Source organism: Meleagris gallopavo, chromosome 2 (genome assembly GCF_905368555.1).
Source record: "Meleagris gallopavo chromosome 2, MGAL_WU_HG_1.1, whole genome shotgun sequence".
Lineage (NCBI taxonomy): Eukaryota > Metazoa > Chordata > Aves > Galliformes > Phasianidae > Meleagris > Meleagris gallopavo.
The window spans coordinates 58,519,639-58,540,228 of NC_139405.1; the positions used below are offsets into that span (position 1 = coordinate 58,519,639).

The 20,590-nt window shown below is 39.4% G+C and overlaps 1 protein-coding gene across 2 annotated transcripts in view; it reads right to left on the minus strand.

Annotated features, from left to right (window-relative positions):
- RSPO3 (R-spondin 3) overlaps positions 1-20,590 on the minus strand; it is a 59,106-nt gene that overhangs the window by 24,202 nt on the left and 14,314 nt on the right. For both annotated transcript variants that reach the window (XM_085217363.1, XM_085217362.1), the window contains one exon: positions 229-420. In XM_085217363.1, coding sequence (XP_085073489.1) covers positions 229-420 — 192 coding nt within the window. The remainder of the gene's footprint in view (positions 1-228; positions 421-20,590) is intronic.

Genomic DNA, 20,590 nt, shown 5'->3' on the forward strand with positions numbered 1-20,590 from the left:
CTCTCAACACCCAGGCAGGTCATTCATGCTGAGCTGGAAGCCCTGAGATTTAGGGAGTTTTGTGGGTTTTCACCTAAACTCCCTGCTCAGGTTAATATCTATTGTGGTACTGTAAAAGAACTGAACAGAAAAAGATTCAGCCTGTCCATCTACTTCTGTGTTGTCTTGTCTCCTAAGGAGACGCAGCATTCAAACAAAGCTGTGTGCTTCCCCTTATCCAGCACTTACTTGCACACTTGTTAATGTCAGGATACCGTGTCCCATAGTATCCACTTGGACATGAGGAAAGACATACTCCGATCTGTTTCATGCCGATCCTCTCCAGAACAAAAAAGAGTCTGGGCTTACATGACAGGCATCCATTGTAGTCCGAACATGTAGCACACCCTCCTTGGCAACCCTGGCTCACGTTAGGATGCACTGAGGAGACAAGCATCAAAAAATAGGGAAGAGAGGGAAGAGAATAATAAGTTAGACAATTTCTTTCAAAATAACCATGGTATAATGGTTCCACTGTGCTCAGAAGGGTGGACCATCCTCCTCTCTGACAGCTCTTACAGACTGCTTCATTTTTAGCTGTCTTTTATGAACTAACATTTCATTCCAATGATTATTTCATCTCTATAAAACTGAGAATCTCAGCTGATGTGCCCACGTCTTGTAGAAATGACTAAGAGCAAATTATATTTGAAATAGATACTGTGGAACAGTAGCATCCTAGAGAACATTTATTTTTCAAGTTATTTTCAGTGGCTTTTCTGCTGCTTCTTCAATTAACCTTGTATACATACAGCTCAGCAGATGAATACATGTTTGTTTGTGTTTACTTTTATTAGCTGGATGATTGAAAAACTATTTAGTTTATCATTTCCTTCACTGACTAAGTGACATTTTATTGAGTTCTACTGTGCAGGAATATGCCTCTGTTAGATTTGATGCTAATTCGTGTTAATAAAAGGACACAGGGGGGCCATCCTTCTCACTCTCCTTCTTTCCCTGGAATGTTCTCTCCAGCATTTCTAACAATCACAACCTGATGATCAGACATAACTATGGCATTTACCCTGCTCTAATCCTAGCATGAAGCATAGGTAGGATTACATTTTTATTTCAATTGGATTGTTCTAAATCTTCAGACATCGAAAGGAAAACTTATTATTCTCACTGCTTAAGACTGTTCTGTTCTTATTTGAGGGCTTAGAAGTAGCAGAGAAGGGAGAAATATTGCAGACTGTCTTTTCAGTAGCAGAAGTTCATCAGTGAACTACTTCTCAGTGGTAGAGAATAATGTTTTGAATATTTCAGTACTGTACAAATTCTTACTTACTTCTAATTACTTCATGATTTCATTCTTAAATAAGAGTTTGATAATTAAATATCAAGTAGCTTCAAGTCTGTGGGGTTTTTTTTACCTCTTTTTGTGAGAAAAATCCAGACACTTTTCTGAGTGTAAGCTTTCATCTTTCAACTTGAGACATCTGGTTATACATATATTTCATGTGTAAGAGAAATCCAGACCTCATTTACATTTATAAATCTTACGTGTAAATACTGTTGTCTTCTTGTTCTGCCTTGTCCTCAGGCCTGTAATACTTCTGTAAATATATATGTGCCATACTTTCATCACCTATTTCAGTGTTTTGAATTTATTTTTATCAGCAGACACTGAAAAATAATTCATACAAATGATGAGCTTGCTTTTGTTGGCTCCCTTGTGTGGATCCCTTGGAGGCAGACCAGAAGCCCATATGAATCTACGGCTTACAGGCTGAAAAATGCCACTCTAACTGCTAGCCTAGATGAGTTTGCCTGGTGTCAGGGGAAGTTTGGAAATACCTCTATGCTTTGTTCAGTTTTGGCAAAAAGACATAGTCCAGGAATGGGAAAAGCACTTCTCTATGCTCTGAGATTTCATTGACCAGTCCTACAATCTGAGAAATCAGCATTCAAATTTACCGTTTTCATTGATAGAATACAGAATGAGGAATATTTCCCTGAGTAGAGCTGAACAGGTGGGAAAAGAACAAACTTTGGCTCTGCTGGGGCAAACAATTTTAATAAGAATACTAGAACCTAATTCTCTCTACCTCTGAGTCAGTTACTTTGTAGGACAACCTCAAGAGAAGTGTTTTTACCACTAGGACACACTAAATATGCTCACTAAGTGTAGAAAGTTTTTTTTCCAAGAAGACTCCAAAGGTATACAATATATTGATTTTGAAATTAAGACCTAAAAAACTTGACTTTTTAAAGTTAACTACATGAAAATGTCTTTCTCTCTTTCACTCTTATGTTGTGGCTCTTGCAGAAAGCTACTTTCAAAGGCAGACATGGTAATGTGATAGAAGAAGTTGACATTATTTAAAAACTATCCATGATTTTCCTTCGTTAAGCCTGACAGTGGGAAGAAAAAGCAGCAGAAGTACAAAATATTTGCCATCAAATCTCCTATATAAAATATGCATTATCACTTTTGACAGAAAAGATATAATGTGTGAGTACTGTGACAGACCATTATGCATCAATTTGCTTGATAAAGAAGACACTACATGCAACTGCTCAAAGGTCAAGATTTGTGTGTGAGCCCTTGAGACAGACAGTACCTTATTGCCAAAAGAAGATAATTTTCTATAGCTAAGATCCATTACATGAACAATTTCCATCTCCAATTTACTTCTAGCAGCATTAAATATGAAATAAAATGTACTCTATCATTTTCATACTTTCTCCCTTCTTCTATTCCTCACAGATACATCTCATACAAATAGGACAGCAAAAATGAAAGCATACAGTTCTAAATGGCGAATCATAGAATCATAGAATCTTTTGAGTTGGAAGGGATTCTTAAAGACCATCTAGTCCAACTCCCCTGCAATGAACAGGGACACCTACAGCTAGATCAAGGTGCTCAGAGCCTTGTCCAGCCTGACCCCAAATGCCAGAGACATCCACCACATCTCTGGGCAACCTGTTCCATTGCTTCACCACTCTTATTGTAAAAAAACAACTTCCTTATATCCAATCTAAATCTCCCCTCTTTTAGTTTGAAGCCATTTTCCCTTGCCCTATCACAAGAGACGCTGCTAAAGATTCTGTGCTCCTCTTTCTTATAGCCCCCCTTTAGATACTGGAAAGCGGTTATCAGGTCTCTCCGAAATCTTCACTTCTCCAGGCTGAATGGCCACAGCTCTCTCAGCCTGTCCTCAAAGGGGAGCTCTTCCATCCTCTGGACCGTTGAATCATATTGTTAGTGTTACGGAACATGGAATAGGTTAAAACATGTAAGTCAAGCTCCATTTAAAGGCTGATTTCATGCCATGTTATAACTCAGTGTGTGAAACAAAGAAAGCTTCTGTAGTTGGAAATGCAGAGGGAAAAATTCTCATGCCAGAACTGACATTTTAAATTAAGGGGTTTTTTGTTTTTTTTTTTTTTTTTTGTATTGTTTTGTTTTATCTTAAAAGCTATTTAAAAGAACTTTTTTTTATAGTCTCCCGTTGTGCCTGACATTTTTTTTGAGCCTGGTATCTATGCAATGAAACTGCTTCATTATGCTTCCTTGGAATGCAATCTAGACTCCTGGACTGGCTCAGGCAAGAAGAAAAGCAGGGGCAGTGAAGTGCCCAGAAAGTGGTACTGTATGAAAACCCAGCGCTGGGTTTTGCCATTGAATTTTGGAAAAATAAATGGTGGAGGGAAAGCATTCATGTCTAGAAAACAAGGGAGACCATTGGACAAAAGGCATCTCCAAGCTCTACCTGAGAACCTTGTTCTCTTCACCCCTTAGTCTCCTCCATTTCAGGCTCCAAGCCAAGCATGTGCCTGAGCTCTGCAACACAGATCAGTGATGGTCAGGGCTGCTCCCCGCACTCCTGAGAAGTCCAAGTCAAATGGATTTCAGATGGAAATGAAGAAAATCAAAACACCCTTTTGTCACAGGGAGAGAACTTATTGTTGCACAGTACAGAACTCTCCTGGAGCAGCAAGCGGTAGGTGCCTGCAGATCTCAGGCACTACAGCAGTCACGCACTGTAACCATGAGGAAGCAACTAGAAGTGGTAAATCTGACCATCTTACACCCCGTACAAGCATTATACTTACCATAGAATCATAGAATGGCTTAGGTGAGAGGGAACCAGCCCCAAGATGGACCCCTGGGAGACATCACTTGTGACCAGCCTCCACCTGGACATAGAGCCATTGGCAACAACCCTCCGGCTACAACCATCTGATCTCTTCTTTATCCACCTAATAGTCCAACATTCAAATTCTTATCTCTTCAATTTAGAGATAAGGATGTGGTGTGGGACCATGTGTGAAAGGCCTTGCACAAGTCCAGGTAGATGACATCAGTTGCCCTTCTTTTGTCCACTGCTGCCACAGCTCCATCACAGAAGGCCACCAGATTAGTCAGGAATGATTTGCCCTTGGCAAAGCCATGCTGGCTGTCTCGGATTACCTCCTCATCTTTCACGTGCTTTAACATCTCTTCCAGGAGGATCCACTCCACGACCTTCCCTTGCACACAGGTGAGACTCACCAGCCTGTAGTTCCCTGGTTCTTTCTTTCTTCCCTTCTTGAAAATGGGAGGGATGTTTTTCCAGTCACCAGAGATTTCACCTAACAGCTGCAATGTTTCAAATATGATGGAGAGCAGCTTGGCAACCATATCAGCCAGCTCCTTCAGAACCCCGGAATACAGGTAATCTAGCTCCATAGACTTGTACACATTCAGCCTCATGAGATGGTCTTGAGCTTGCTCCACTCTCACACCGGGAGAAATTTTGCTCCCTGAAACCCTGCTTGGAATTTCAGGAACACAAGAGGTGTGAGAAGCCTGAACGGAATGAAGACAGAGCCAATGAAATCATTGAGTACCTCAGCCTTTTCCATGTCTGAGGAGGCCACCTCTCTCTTTTCATTTATTAGAGATGGTACACTAACCTTTGCCTGTCTCTTCTGCCCAATGCAGCTAAAGATACCCTTCATGTTATTACATCTCTCATGACATTCAACTCCATCTGCATTCTGGCTTTCCCTGCAGATCCAGACAACATCCCTCTATTCTTCTCCAGCCACTCATCCATCCATCCATGCTTCAACTGCTTATACTTTTCCTTTTTTTTCCTTTTTTTTTTTTTTTTTCCTTTTTTAATGCACATCCACCCTAAGAAATGCTTTGAAGTCTATAGATGAAAAATTGCTTGGAGATCACAGACCACTCCTGTTAGCCACAACTTTTAGATGTGGTAGCCAGGCAGAGAGATATCTACTGCCTTGGCAAAGCAGGAGGCACTATGGCTGCATGGGCTAGGCGCTGGCTGCAGAACAGGATCAGGGTTCTGGCACTGCAAAAAGGTCCAAGGAACACTCTTACACTTGTAACCATTTGGTCTTTGATGCAAACTGCTTAATTATAAAGACAAAATAAAATAAAATGCAATATAAAAATTCCTGCACAACTGTCAGAACTAATTTTCGTAAGCTAGACTGAAGATACTCTGAGCGAGCTGCTAGGAGCAATGTTGGTGCGCAGAGGTGGCTTTACCAGCAGTCAAGCAATCAGGTTTCTTGTATTCAAACACCCCGTGAGCATCATGAAATCCTACACTCTCAAAGATGAAAAATACAGCACAGCAATGGTCACAGTACATGGTGGAAGCACAGAGTCCCACATGGAAGTTCTTACCCACCTCTTATACAAGCATCAGCCAGAGCTGCTGACTCTCAACAAATACAGAAGTTTGTAAGTAGTCTTGTGCCTGGTTTTCAGCCCATAGAAGGAAAGAATCCATCTTTCCTTCTATAAAGTCTAACTACTAGAGATGAGAGATTACTAAAGTAATCTTGAACTATTCCCCTGCCTGGGCCTTTTTGTTTCTTTGTTTTGTTTGTTTGTTTTTGTTCAAACTGTTTGTCCAGATTATTAGTTTTCAGCCTCATTAGGAAATGAAATCACTGGGGATTTTCCTTTCTCAAAATATTTTCCAAAGTTTTACTCTAGCCTACTCTGGAAACAATGATTTGCAATTTCCAAGTCAAAAATAGAAAGTTATGGACAAGAATCTGAATTTGAAACAGAAATTTAAATAGTGGAATGATAAGTGATTTTAACAGCATGCAGCAAATAAATTCTAAAACTCTTGCCAATGAAATTTTGCACTCAGTTTTACTTTACATATATATTAAAATTAATAGGATTAATAAAAAAAAATAGATACATGAGGAATTCAGGCAGGAGTATACTGACAGTCACAGGACAAGCTCGGTGTGAAGGAATATTATTCTTCCACTTGCTGCAGCTGAGATGCACTGTCTCACCATTAATCTTCAACTACCAGAATTCAATTTAGAGGCTCATTCTTGAAATGGATGTTCTAGACATATGAAATCCATCCTTGTTAAATAGCTGTTGTTACTCCTGGTTTCCCAGGCTTGTGAGTACGCACAGGAAATATTTTCACAGCAGTTACCCTGGAATTAAGCCTCTCCTGGGTGGACCTCACTGCAAGACCTGAGCCCTGCCCCAGGTTCACCTACCAAACAGGACGCCCATATTTACCAGCTCTGGTGATGGAGGGATTTGGAATAGGATATCCCTTGAGTTCTTGTGTCATTTTATCGCTCCATGAGTTCATTGGCATTTGTTTTTCTCTCTCTTGCTTAGTGTGAAGCAGCTGTCTGTGGCAGTGGCCTGAAAACACTATTTTGTGTAAAGCAGAATTACTCTTAATCACGTGGACCGTCCTTCAGGCAAAAGCAAACAGCTTTTGGCAGTGAGCTCTTCTAATGAGAAAGTCATTAAGGAATTCAGTTTGCAAACCACAGCGTATTTCCTCATACTCTTTCTTGGACAGCATTTATCTGTGTGGCAATGCATTAGAAATAGAACAGACAATTGTAGGGTAAAAACATTGAACTAACATGTAGGTACTGTACAGTGCAGAACATCGGAAAAGTCCAGGAGTGGCAGAACAGCACTGGGAGAGTAAGTATACGTGGGTTTGATCAGTTTGTATTATCACAACTAAAGAGATTGCCAGCCTGGCTGAGATGAAACCTGAGCTCAATCTTACAGGCTAAGCTCCGTTTGATGGCTTGGCCTTAAATCACCCACGAGAAGGCAAAGGACGTGTTGCAATGGGGCAGCAGCTGGGCTTGACAGGGTAGGTAGACACATGCACAGTAATTGCTATGCCTGATTGGCCATAAGTTTACTGAGATGCAACAGGATCTCATGAGGAACATGGACTCTCCATTTTGCTTTCCCTGGATAGTCTAAGGAAGCCTTGAAAGCAGAGACAGCCACGGAAAGAGCAAATGGGAAAACTAGTCTGAAAGTCAACTATTAAAGTCTTAACAACTTTTCTTCTTCTCTGTGATTTGTGTCAAAACCACCTTAAGATTACTTTCTAAGAAGATGGTATCTCTTCCAGAGATCTGGCTGACTTCAATTTTACTTCAGAGTATTACTGTCTTCTAGGATACAAAATAAGCAATAAAGAAGATCCTCAAGTGTCCATCTGTGTTTTGAAAGAAAAGGATCTCATAAGGACTGGAAAGAATCCTCAAACATCTGTCTGGCCTGACAGAATGTTGACTTCCTCAAGAGGCACTTCCTATCTGAGGGAAAGGAAATCAACCTCTTCTGTTCATGAAGGGTCAACAGTTCTAAAGGGCCACAGATACATGAATATGGGACTATTTCCTAGCCTAAGATTGTATCTGTAACCATTTTGTTTTGGTATCTACAAGCAAGGAGTACCTCATTAAATATGGGTGCAATCTCACTGGGGGATGCATCGTCATTATTAAACACACGTCTGGCAAAGTGATCTTGAAAATTAAGTGCACTAGCTGCCAGAACACACTTCCCTCAAATTTAGTTAGAAAGAGCATCAATAGGCTGAAAAATCTCACCAGGGGTACAGAGTTTTGTGCAGTCTCCTAGCATCTTCAGCTCAAGAGAAATCAGCCACAGCAACCACAAATGGCTCCTTCTCATTCCAGAGAGTTTTGTAAATAAACTGAAAGATTCTTTTCATGGTGAGAGAGGGAAATTGACTTTTTTTCCCACGTACTATGGATCACCACCAAAATTTAGGAATCCAGTGAGATTAACCAGCATAGGAACCCAACAGGCTTCCTGAGGCAAGTTGTTTTAAGTAATCTTGTGATTATGGAAAAAGTAGGACCAGGTCATGTATTACCTTCTGACATCAAGTTCTAAATCCTATAAGCAATTACAGATTTAACTAATAGAGTCAGCTGTAGTTGTTCCCAAATAACAAACTTTCAAGACTGTGTTATGAATCTACTCTAAGAACGTGAAACTGAATTACGTTACCACATCCTTACTGTCTAGATATAGCATCTATAAAGAGTATGTCCATGGAAACCACAGCAGATACAAAGAACACACTAAGACTACTTGATAGATTCTCAGCTACAGAACAATAATTTTCAACATAGACACCACCATTAGCTCCACATTTTCACCAGCAATGGAGAAGAGCCTACATGTCATGCTCATAACAATCTGCACCAGCAGAGGTGACCCACTGGCACTGTTGCCAGTCATGAAATGCATCACCCACTGCCTCACTGTGTTCACATTCACTGTTTGGTCTCCAGAAACATTCAGCAAGCATTGGTAAATGCCAATGGGTGCCATTTTTTCTGCATTGAGGAATTCAATTCCCCTCCTTTGCTCCATAGACACTTCCATGTCAGATGACATTTTGTCAGCCTGTCCTTCTGCTGCCACCTGTCACACAGCAACAAAATGTAACCGAATATTGGTGGGAAGGTTCAGCCTTTACTGCCATACCATGAACTTTTACTTCTGGTGTCATGGACCAACATAATAACATAGGAGGCATTACTTTCAGGGCATCCCTCATAATGAGACTCACCTAATAGTTGTATCAGCAATGTCTCATGATGTTTGCTAGACTCAGCTATATGCACAGAAGGCGTCTGTGTTAAGGTGAAAAAAAAAACATGAGTTCTGGAAAGAGATTTTACTTGGTGTCTAAATAGTTTAAACAGGATTTTAACAGTCTAATCCTTCAAGATGATATAATGAAAATTACCAGTTGATTTTACCTTGTTTGTAGGTGAATAGAACTCTAAAACCAAAGTTGCCAAATGTAATTGTGATTCTCATGACTCTCAGATCCCTTCCCTACAAGAGGCACAGTTTTTTATCAGGTAAAAAATCATACCTTTATATTGTACATGCACATTCCCTGAAATATGCAGGCACATTTTGTACTCAGTACCAGCCTTCTGCCTATCATTGGTGTGTTTCTAACAAAGCTCGCTGGTGGTCATGTTGTCCTGGCAGCAGCCTGTCCCTCCAGCTTATTTTGCTTGTTTTTCTACTTCAGCATCCTGGAGACTTTTATTGTTGCGTATTACACGGATACTTGTCTACTTCAAAGCTGTTTAAGGATCACTCGGCTCATACTGTCGATGTTACACAACTACAGTAGCATTTGCAAGTTTCCCGTTTCCCACAGGGTCTTTTGAGACCAGAGCTTTTCTCTCAAAATTTTGTTTCAGAAACCACAGAAAGAACAGCAGGATGTAACCGATTTTACTTTCCATGCTAGGGACTAGGGAGAAGGATTTAGACAGCAAAAGCCTGTAATCCCATGTCAAAGTTATGATCTTTCTACTACCATGTTTACAGTGCTAAAAAATTAATAAGCCAAACAGAAAGCCAGCCAACTACCTTGGCATTGCTCAGATGTGTCTTCGGTCAATTACTTAATATCCTCTCAATCTTGTATATTTTCCTAAGTGGTATTGATCAAAATTTTGTACTGAATGAATTTTTTTTTTTTTTCTGAATGACAATTAAATTCATACCATACTGAAACTAAGTGGAAGCCCCAAATTATGTTGTTTACAGTGGAACTATTCTGGATCGCTGCCTGCAACCACTGAATCAGAACCTGTCTCTTTAAATTCAAGCCTCACATCAAGAATTGGATCCAGAATACAGATACTTAGAAATACCACACTGATGGAAGGTCTCTGAACATTGGTTTCTATGATTTGTAACAAGGATGATCACCAATCTCTAATTTTCCTAGAGGAAAAAAAGGTTAAATTCTCCAGGCTGACACAACTACTCATCTTGTGTCAGTAATACAAGATACTGCCCAAAATTCAAGTTTAATTTAATGGTAAAAATACTTGGTCTAGTGACTGCTTCTTCGCTGTAGCCCTGAGAGGTGATGCATATGCTATCAACACCCATGAAATGATCCAACTATCTTCACCTTTCTCTTCTGTCACTGGGAACACCGACAGGTTAAAAAAATGCCAAAGGTTTCTGAATGCAAAGAATGGATGGTACAATACGAAAACAGACAAAAGACTTCATTATCAGCCAGCTCAGGCTTCCTGCCTGCAGTCCTGACCAATCAAAGTCAATGCCAAAACTCCTTAAGAGAAGGAGTGAGGATCTCACTCATTAGTCAACAACTTTAGAGTAGCCCACAGTTTGAAGCACCAATATCTGATTTTTAAAGGATCTGTGTGATTAGATGGCCTGCTTTGAATGGGATTAAGTTAGAGGTTGTGTGGAATTTATGTAGGTATCTGATTCCTGACAAACAGACCCAATTCAACAGCTCTGTGCGCCTGGCCCTCCCTGTGAAGTAAATATGAATAGCATGTAGTTAGGGCTTATTTCATCACTCTGTGTGCCTTCTGCCCTCTCTTTGAAGTTGGTGCCTTCCCCTCCCTACTGGCTTTGCTGCCTCACACACTGGCCCACGTGAAAGAAATTTTGCACTCACACCACGCATCCTTCTCTCCCTTAAAACTGTAATGCATCTACCATCACTGCACCAACATGCAGCAGGCAGCCCGCCACCAGCCTACAGCCATGCTGGGAAGTATTTCGGCTGAATTACTGGGGAGCTGGTGAGGAAAGCAGGGTTATCACCCATTTTATTTCTAAGCAGGGACACAATGCATGTCACACTGTGTGTCCCACCACTTCTCAATTATTTGCATAACAATCTGCTCAGCTGAGCACAAGAGAAAATGAATCTAAGCTGTTCTTTCTTATTATTTAAATGTAACATCTGCAGAAATATGTTCTTCATCCTAAAACCAACTAGCAGTAAAATGACGATACATCAAACTTTTCAGACAGTTAAATTAATCAAAAGCTTATGCAGAGGCCGCATTCAGAAAGAGAAAGGGCAAATGGCAGCACTCGCTGGTGGCAGCAGTCGCTGGTGGCAACAGCAGCCTGACCTGGGACAGGGCAGGCATAGGCCCATCATGACCTCAGGACAACAGGTCCATCAGTCATCGCCTTCCCTTGCAGTTAACTTGCATGTAGCGACCTTGATGGATGCTATGGTGGCAAGAGTCTCAGGCAGAGGCTAAGGCACCAAGCTGCCCATGCTAGAGACTACTGCTGGGTGAGAATGGCCTGGAGAGGATGGCCAGCACTGGGAGCTTGGCCCAGTTGGCCAAAGGATGTATGCACTTCTTGCTCGGATGTCTGCCCCTATGGACTGAAGGCTGGAAAAGCTGTTCCACAAGGATTTTTGAAAGTGGGATACATGCAAAATTGACATAAGAAGAAAAGATGATGAAATATTCCGTTTAAAAAAATATATACCTATTTTAATTTGTTGGAAATATTGGATTTCAATTTCACTTTTTAGGGCCTTCATATCCCATCAAATAAATCAAAACGAAACAGGATGAAAAATTCAGAATCTTTAAGAGCGATAATAACTTCAATGTGATGTGAAATGGTAAAACATATGGTAAATTTAAAAGGAAAAGGAAATTCTAAAGAAAAAATAATTAAATGGAGGACATCTACTGGCAAAGGTAAAGAAAAACAAAATTAACCAAAAAAAATATGTACAATATAAAACTTATAATTAAACATCTAGAAAACTTAGAGTCACTGTTACTAGTTTAATTATTTTAATGAATTATAAAGTCAATGTTTTTGAAACTGTTTCAATGTTGTTTTTTTTTTCCTTTGAAATAAATTTGACATAAATTGAACATAAAAACATTTGAAAAGATTAATAGTTAGTTAGTTAGTCTAGGAATTAGAACTTACATGGGTAGCTAGTTTTTATTTGTCTAGTATATTATTTAATACTGCTGATGAACAACAAAGGTACTCTCCAACACTTTTTATGTACAGTTGAACAAATGGTCTTAAAAATACAGTTTTGCTAAAATATTTCGCCAATAGAACTAGTATGTATCATATAATTCAGGCTGAATCACAGCAGTGTCCAGAGGGCACATGTTAACCTTACACTGCACAGGTAAGAACAAATTAGTGAAGCAGCTCTTCCTACCCAACTTGCTCCATAATAAAATGATCCGTTTGCTGAAATGGCTGCTTTTTCAGGTGTCAGATGCCTTAGCCAGCTTGCAAAATATTTTTGGCACTTTGCAGCAGTGCTCTGTTGAAAAACATTTTTCTAGTAACTACAGTAATGAACAAGAAAGGACTGTTCTGTTTTGTCGTACTGTAAAATAATTAAGATGATGCAGAATAAATGATAGAAATAGAAACTATTGCTGCAAATAGAACTGTCTAATATAAGTTATACCAACAATTAGTTAGGCTTCAGTGAAAACCAAACATCCTCCAGATATTAGAAAAACATGAAATCACAGCAGTTATTTTTAAAGCATCCAATGCGATGAATGTTTGGCAGCTCGACTGGTGGCTAGTGGCTTGCGGCATCATGTCGGGCTGCCATGAGACAGGCCTCGGATATGAAATGACCGCAACAACACCACTCCAAATGCTGGGCTGCTGCAGCGACATTGTGATAAAAAATGACACATGTGGATGCCAAAAAGAAAGAAGTAAAAGGAAAGGTTGAACTGTGCCCTAGTATGAAAACATCTGTCTTAACCAACTCTGCAACTTCATGGAGTGGCATGAAGCAAGTCAAGCAGTTTGCTGTCACAAAGAGATATCAGCTCCCCACAAGCACACACTGCTGGCGACCGAATTCAACTGACACTGTATATAGGAGTGATGTCCTGGGGCAGAGTGATGGACCAAGGCTTCAACCTGTATTCTGTAGACCAACAGAGATCTTCATCATTTTAGAAAGTGAGAAAAATTATTGCACATATATGAGGTCCCAGTGCCAAAGCAAACTTGCATACATTCCAGTACAGAAAAAAATAAAGCAAACATGGTGGAAGAAAATAAAAGCAGTAGGTAAACTTTCAACATCTAGTTATTTTGTATTTGTCTGTTTCCGAAGACCCTCTAACAGCACCACAGTTCTGTAGTTTCCGGAGAAAGCTAGCAGATTCAGGGCTGATGAAGTCACCAGCATACAGCTCCTTTCAGAAATACCTTCTATCTTCTAGAGTTATGAATTTGAAAGTAATAGCATCAACATTTTCAAATCTAGGGCCTCAAGCTTAATTAATCCCCCGCATCATTCCCAAATACACGACCTGAACTTCAGCATGCCAGTGGAAGATGCAAATGGTAGACTGTCTGAAAATGCAACTGTTTGTGTAGAAGATTAATCAAAGAGTAGTTGTTTCATTCCTTGAGCCAAACATAAAAGTTTTGGCCCTGTAACTATGGACTTCAGTTTCTTCAGCTGCAAAGGAGAAATGATACCTATCTCTTAGGAGTGTTGAGGTGTTCAATTCATGGATGTTTACAGTATGTTCTCAAGTTTGGCTGAAATTTCTGGCTTCTTACTTTGCACACACAAGCCTACACATGTAACTGTTCTTGGCACTGTGTTCAGCCTTGCTTTATATGGGATTCTCTCATATACATCAGATTGAAAGCAACTACTGAATCATGGGTGCAAGTGTGGCAACCATTTATTCTAGTCAATCATATGACATTTTCGAGCACAGATTCCAAAGATAGACTGAGGCGAGTTGGGAAGTCAGTTCTTTTAACATTCTGATTTCTGTTCTGTGGCTGAAGAGATTAGATTATTGGAAAACATGCTATTAGTGGTGGCTTGTGGCCAAACGGTCTGCTTTGCATTCTGCAAGGGGTGCTGTACTTGCTGTAAACGAAGGAAAAGAGCTGGTTAAGTTACTCTAGCAAGGAATTTTCCCTTTGGGAATTGTCCACAGCAAACTAGAACTGTGGTTGGTGAGGAAAGAGCAGCAGGGAGAAGAAAAATAACAAAAAAGGTCAGAAATTTCAGGGAAATAAAAGGCCCTTTTTCTTCTATATACTGAGCACCAAGTTAACGTTTAATGTTTGTTGATCCATTCTATGCTACTTTCTGCTTATCCAGACCCAAATGCATGAAAATCCAAACAATTACCATGTAAGCCCATGCTTAAATTCCATCCCATGCCAAAAGCACAATCAGCATATAGTTACCTTCACATATGTGACACAGACCCCTTGACTTCTATTAGACTTAAACGCTTGATTAAAATTAAGGACACATCCTTGAATAGACATTCTTATGCTTGTAGCTAGCACTTATCTTCCTGAAGCAGACAGAAGCATGACTCTTAACACACTAACCCAAACACTGAAAATAATGTCTTGAACTTCTCATCCCTTAAATAATTAGAAGACTAAAATATTTTTCATTTTTAATTTTTTTTCAGTATTTTTAGATTTCATAGTAAAGAACAAAAAGCTTCAAATGTTTGCAACAGGATTATATTTTCAGTGTGCTTCAGAGCAACAAAAGCATTGCTTTTTTCCTTTCGGTAAAAGACTTTTTTTTAAGAAAATTTCTTTCCTAATTTTACACAGAAAAGCTATCTGAACTCAAAATGCTTATGAGAAGAGTTTGCTATTATTTTAATTTATTAACTCTTAAAAATTAATGGTTTTGCTTTTTAAATCACTGTTATAATATGTGGGAGTAAGATTCCTCCATGCTTAGAGTTAGCAGCTCTGTTTCTTTGCTGCAGAAGGCTCAATAAAGATGATAATTTCAATGCTTTTTTTAACAGAAAGATTTTCAAATTTGAGATTACCTATTGATTTTATCAAGAAACTCCTAAACTATATTCTGGTATGAATAAAATCAGATTTCTTCGATTTCAATAAGAAAAAAAATTGTGTTTTGGAAAGAGAGACTCAAATCCAGTTCCTTAATTCCTTAATCTCTTAAGTATCCTTTTCAGCTCGAATCTACTGTTTACCCTGTAATATTTTCCATACCAACATCGTATGTAACACTCCATATGGAAACAAGAAAGTACAACAAAGGTATTCTCACAGAAAACTGGAAAAAGGTTTGAAGAGAAACCAAGGGAAAATAACGCCAAATGACCAGGGAAAATGATTACAGTGTTTTCACTGATGTGAAAATGAGAGAAAAATACGATTATCACAAAACATGTTGTGATTTCAACTATCCTTAAAAAACCCTGGGAACATGATATAATCTAATCTCAACAGTAGCTGTAGCAATAATGCTCCAAATATATGTGCAAGTCTGTAGGACTTCTTATCCTAAGGTCCTCAAGGCAATCGAGTAACATCCAGCTCCATGACATGAGAGCGTTTAGGGATGATATTTTCTTTCCCTTCCTTTACTGAAGCAACTTTTCAGCAGCATATGTTTGGAAAAGGAATACACTGCCTGTCTGAGAACTAACCAGTCATAGCTGATAAATTTGGGAAACCTGTAGAGCTGCTAGGCTCCTACCAAAACCCAACATGATTGCTGTTGGCCTCATTCTGCTTTATACTACGTGAGAGATGTGGCCATCCCAATGCCTAGGATGAAGCAAGAGTTCAGTACTGGGCATTCAGAAGAGCAGTGAATTATTTCACTGCTGTTTTCCTCCTCTGAAGATTTCTAAGCTTTAAAGTATCTGGATGGTACATAATGTCTGAGAGCTGCTGGAGGCAGGCTACAGCCATTAGGCGGTTTGCACTGGGATATCTGCTTTCAGCCCACAGTTTTGTGGTATTCACTTACATCAGGAACACAGTTGTTTGGTCACAACACAGGAAAAATGCTTTTGTAAACCCAATCCTTCTCCAATTCTTTCTTCTATTATGACTTTATAAGCAAGGAACAGTTCTCTGAAAGTTTAATACCAGAAGAATTACACTGGCATAAAACAGGCATGAGAACAGATACATTGAAGCTTCAGTCAGGCCTGCTTTAGAGATAAAAATGTACAATAAAATCTGTATCTAGATCAGTGGCGTGTTTTCTACAAAACCAGCCTCACCTGACGTGTGCTCTCAAAAAGCCCATCTTTCTCTAGGTGGAAAAAACAATCAGTCTGTAATTAGGAGCTGCCTCTAAAATATCTGATGCCATACAACCATTAAGATACAGAAGATCAGTGGCTGGAAATAGGAATCAGTGAGTCTCGATCACATAATCCAAGCCAAGTTCAGGACACCTTCATAGTTAATAACTGCAGTGGCCTCAGGGGAGGCCATATGATCTCGATCACACGTGTGCTTCAAATAAGAGGCCAGACATCTTTCTGAAAGTATGCTGCAGCTCAACCATAAATTATTTCGCCTGAGAAAGGAACCATTGATCAGGTCCTAGAGCTTTTGCTAGGCGGGCGGTCATGTTACCCTCTCCCAGCAGGCCCTCTAATCCTAAAACCCCCAGCATCTCTCAGATAACTCAGTCTGCAAGGCACTGCAGGCTGCGCAAGTGACAGAATCATGGTGGTGCTCTCAGGTGTGTAATTCTGCCCATCTGAAGAGCCCTTTTGAGCAGTCAGAGCCCTGGCTGAGGGCTGCACACCCTGAGGGCCCAGCAGTGTGTTAGCATTTTGTCTTCAGATAGTATCAGCAATATCATCGTTTTCTTACTCATAGTGAGTTATATTGTGCTCATCAATCTGATTTTGATGACATAGAAAAAAGAGAGTGAAATAATTGTGGATAAAAGCAAATAAAAATGCCATATTTTTAATATAGAGTGATGATCCAATATTTTCTTTGTGATTTGAGAACTACTTGCTTCACAGGAGTTTTCAGAAATAAAATAAACTTCAGTTTCCTTAAAACAAACTCCACATTGTTGCCTTATGAACAAAATTGGATTTTTATGTCTCATAAGGTTTCAATGTAGCATATCTGCTGGATGAAGCATCAGTGTAAGCAAACAGATGGTAGGAGACTTGTTGATTTTTCCACAATATATTTGTGCAGGACAGAGAAGGGAAGAAATCAAGAAAGTATCCTTTTAATTTCATATAATCTTAGCCACTTGTCTAATGTAGTTTAACATTCATATGAAATTACTGAGAAAACAAAAGAAAATTAACAGTACCTTTTCATTTTTCAAAACCTAAACATTTATTTAAAATTTTTCAACAGTATGGTCTCTTCCTCAGTTTGTTTATTCTCTGTATCTGAGAAATTTAAGAAAGCACTGATAAATTAGTATTTTAAAGGGGATATAAAAATGGAATGTTGTTTCATGTGTTAATGGAATGAAATGATGGAATACTCCTCCTTGCTCAAAAAGCAGAAGGAATAACAAGCCAAGTTATTCACTGCTCTTGTCTTGTCTGAACTACAGCATGCATTTCACTTGGCTTCTTCAAACTAACATCTCTGAAATGTGTTTAAGGTGCTGTTTTATATACAACTTGGATAAACTGTTGCCTTAAACAGCATGTCCACTCAGTGAGCATGGCTCTTAGAAAAAAAAAGAAAAATGAACTTTACTATTATAGTCTCTTTTTGCACTTCTTTTTCATCCCCAGCAAACTGGGCTCCTGTTCTGGAAATATAAAGCTGAACACCTCAGCTCTTACTGGTTGCAGAGTAGTCATTCACAATTGGGCTAAGTGTCTGTAATGCCCCCCTATCCTCAGTCATGTGTTTCACACTCATGTTGCATACGCTTATGATATGACCACCCATATGGTAATGTGGAGCAAATTTTGAGAATCACTTTCATCATGGTCATAACATCGTAAGGTAAGCAGGAATGGCCCTTCACATCGCAATCAAAAGGGAGATAATATACCAGCAATTCCCTTGAAGTGATGGAGAATTAAAATGTATGCTGCACTTAACATTCAAGGATGACATTGAAGCATTCTCCACAATAGAAACTAGGAGTCCTGGGGGTTCTGCTCTCTTTCAACTGTTTTTTACCACTTCTGCAAGGTTTATACCCAACTTTGAAAATCAAAGTGCCTACACTCAGGGATCCATATAGGGATTCACCTTCCCTTTTTGTAGGCAACCAGCATTCCTGTCTCCTCAAGAATCTTTCTGGGTCTTGTTTGGTTTAACACTTCTGTAGATGGAGCGTGGGAGGTCCCCTGAGCTTGGGCATCAGGCTTTGTAGTCACTGGAGGCAACAGGTATTTCTAGGCCTCACTCCATCTGAATTATCTTATTAAACCTCTACCTAGGGATGAAATTGTGCAAGAACTGCCATTTTATGTCCAATGATTAGCTTGGTTGTTGGTATTTATGCTTTCAGTCCCTGCACCCAAAGGAATTGATCAAATTCTTTATTTATTTGGGTCAGTCAAATACAAACATCAACAAAGACCTGCCAAATTATCCAATGGAAGATTTGTTCCTTGATAACCAAAACAAACAAAAGAGGAATGACCTTCTGGACTTCAGCAAGAATTTTAAGTGACCCGTGTGTCTTAAAATGAGATCATTACTGTTGACTAGACTTAGAAAATACTTTCTCTTCCTCTTTCATGCTTTTCATAAACCGATGGCAATAGTCTACTGAAAAAGATTTCAAGAGGATAGATATGAAAAATGAACTCATATTTGTATGGGTTTTGAAAGATACATTCTTACTTCTGTTTCTTAATGCTATTATTATAAGGAGAATGTTAACAGAACTGCTGGAACTAGTAAAGATGTTTGTGTTACTAAGCTCAACTCTTAAATTAATCTGACTGTGCTATTAAAAATCTTGCTGTCTGTAATTGTAAAAAAGATTCTGGACCATCTTGATTCTACAATATCAACATGTGTCAGAAAATAAGCTTTTTCTCCTGACAGAAATTCAAAAATTGGTGCCAATTTCAGATCCACTTAGATCTGAAATTGAATCCTCCAGCTTAGAGGAGCTCTGTGTAGAACAACTCCATTTGCTTTCAGCTATCCAAGCCCACTAGCTTAGAAACACTCCTTACTCATGTACCTCTTCCTTGAAGAAACCATCTAGTCTGCCCTTCCAGAGCTTTTCCAGAGCATAAGCTTTGATTCTGCGTAATATCCTGAAGCTCCATATGCACGCATGGAATTATAGAAGTTGTTTCCCCATATCTGCTACTTGACATTCATCATCCTTGCCACTGTCAAGAAACTCTAAACACTCTTGTTCTCTCTTCCTAATGGCTTAGGGAAGGAAATGTCAGCACCTGAAAGCCCAGACAGATCAAGGACCAAATACGGCTTTTTGTCTGCTGCTTTTGGACATGAATGATGTCCAGTGATAGCGAAAGACCAGAGCTCCATCCAAGACCTACTCGATAGCAGTCATTCTCTGAGAGATTGCTACTGATTTCAGCCAAATGTCAGAGATGGCCTTGCCTCAGCAACACTTGGAAAAATGCACTGCACTCACCGGAGTCAAACACATCTCCACCTGTACTTCAAGTGCACCTTATGCTTGTGCATATACACAAACAACACACTGCTTAATTTGTGCTGGATACTAGTCAACTGCACAGAGGAAAAGCTGGAGCAAACATCACCTTCGTCTGTCTAGACACCAGTCCAAAATCCTCTGCGAGGGGGATGTTAATTACTTATTTTGATGCATCCCCTTCTATTTAACTTGTGGAGGCTTACTTCAGATCAACACAAGCACTGTACCTTTTCACTTTCTAAGCAACCTGCAGGATACATCTTTCTTTAACAAGTTTCACCCTTCTCTTCTGTGATGTTGAAGCCTGTGACTCAATAAGTGACAGAAATAAGTGATGGAAGCATCCAATGAGCCAGCATGCTCTTGTTCAGCAGCTCTCACCTAACTCTCCCAGTTACCCAGATCACTTTTACTACCTCTTCAGTAAAGTTCTAAACTTGCATACTGAAAATGATGACTGAAAGTCTGAAAATTCAGATGTAACTATGAAACTTAAGATGAATTTATGAATAACACAAATAACTCCCAGAGAATATCTAGACATTTCCTTTAAGACAGTTAGAGGGAAAATGAAAGGAGGCTGCCAACTTCAAAAATTATATATAATGCCAAGAGGACTATCTTGCATGCCAGATATTTCTGAGTATCAGATATTACCACCCTAGGAAAACATCACAAGTAGCCTGGATGAGCTGCAGGCCTTTTTTTCTTGCAGGATTCAACAAGGAGGAAACTGGAGTCCAACTTTGTAATCCATTTTTGCCCCTTCTGTCTTGGAACCAGCATACACTTCTCACTGCAAAATGACAGTATTGTATGTACATATATAATATAATTAAAATGAGGAAAAAAATAACAGTAACAGCAGACTTTCTTGGAACACAAAATCTTGCAGTGCTATGCAAATCACAGAAATAAACCTGCTGTTAACTGTGTTCCAAGCATGCCATGTATTTTTTCAGAAAGAAAAAAAAACAACTGGCTAGACTCTAGGTGCA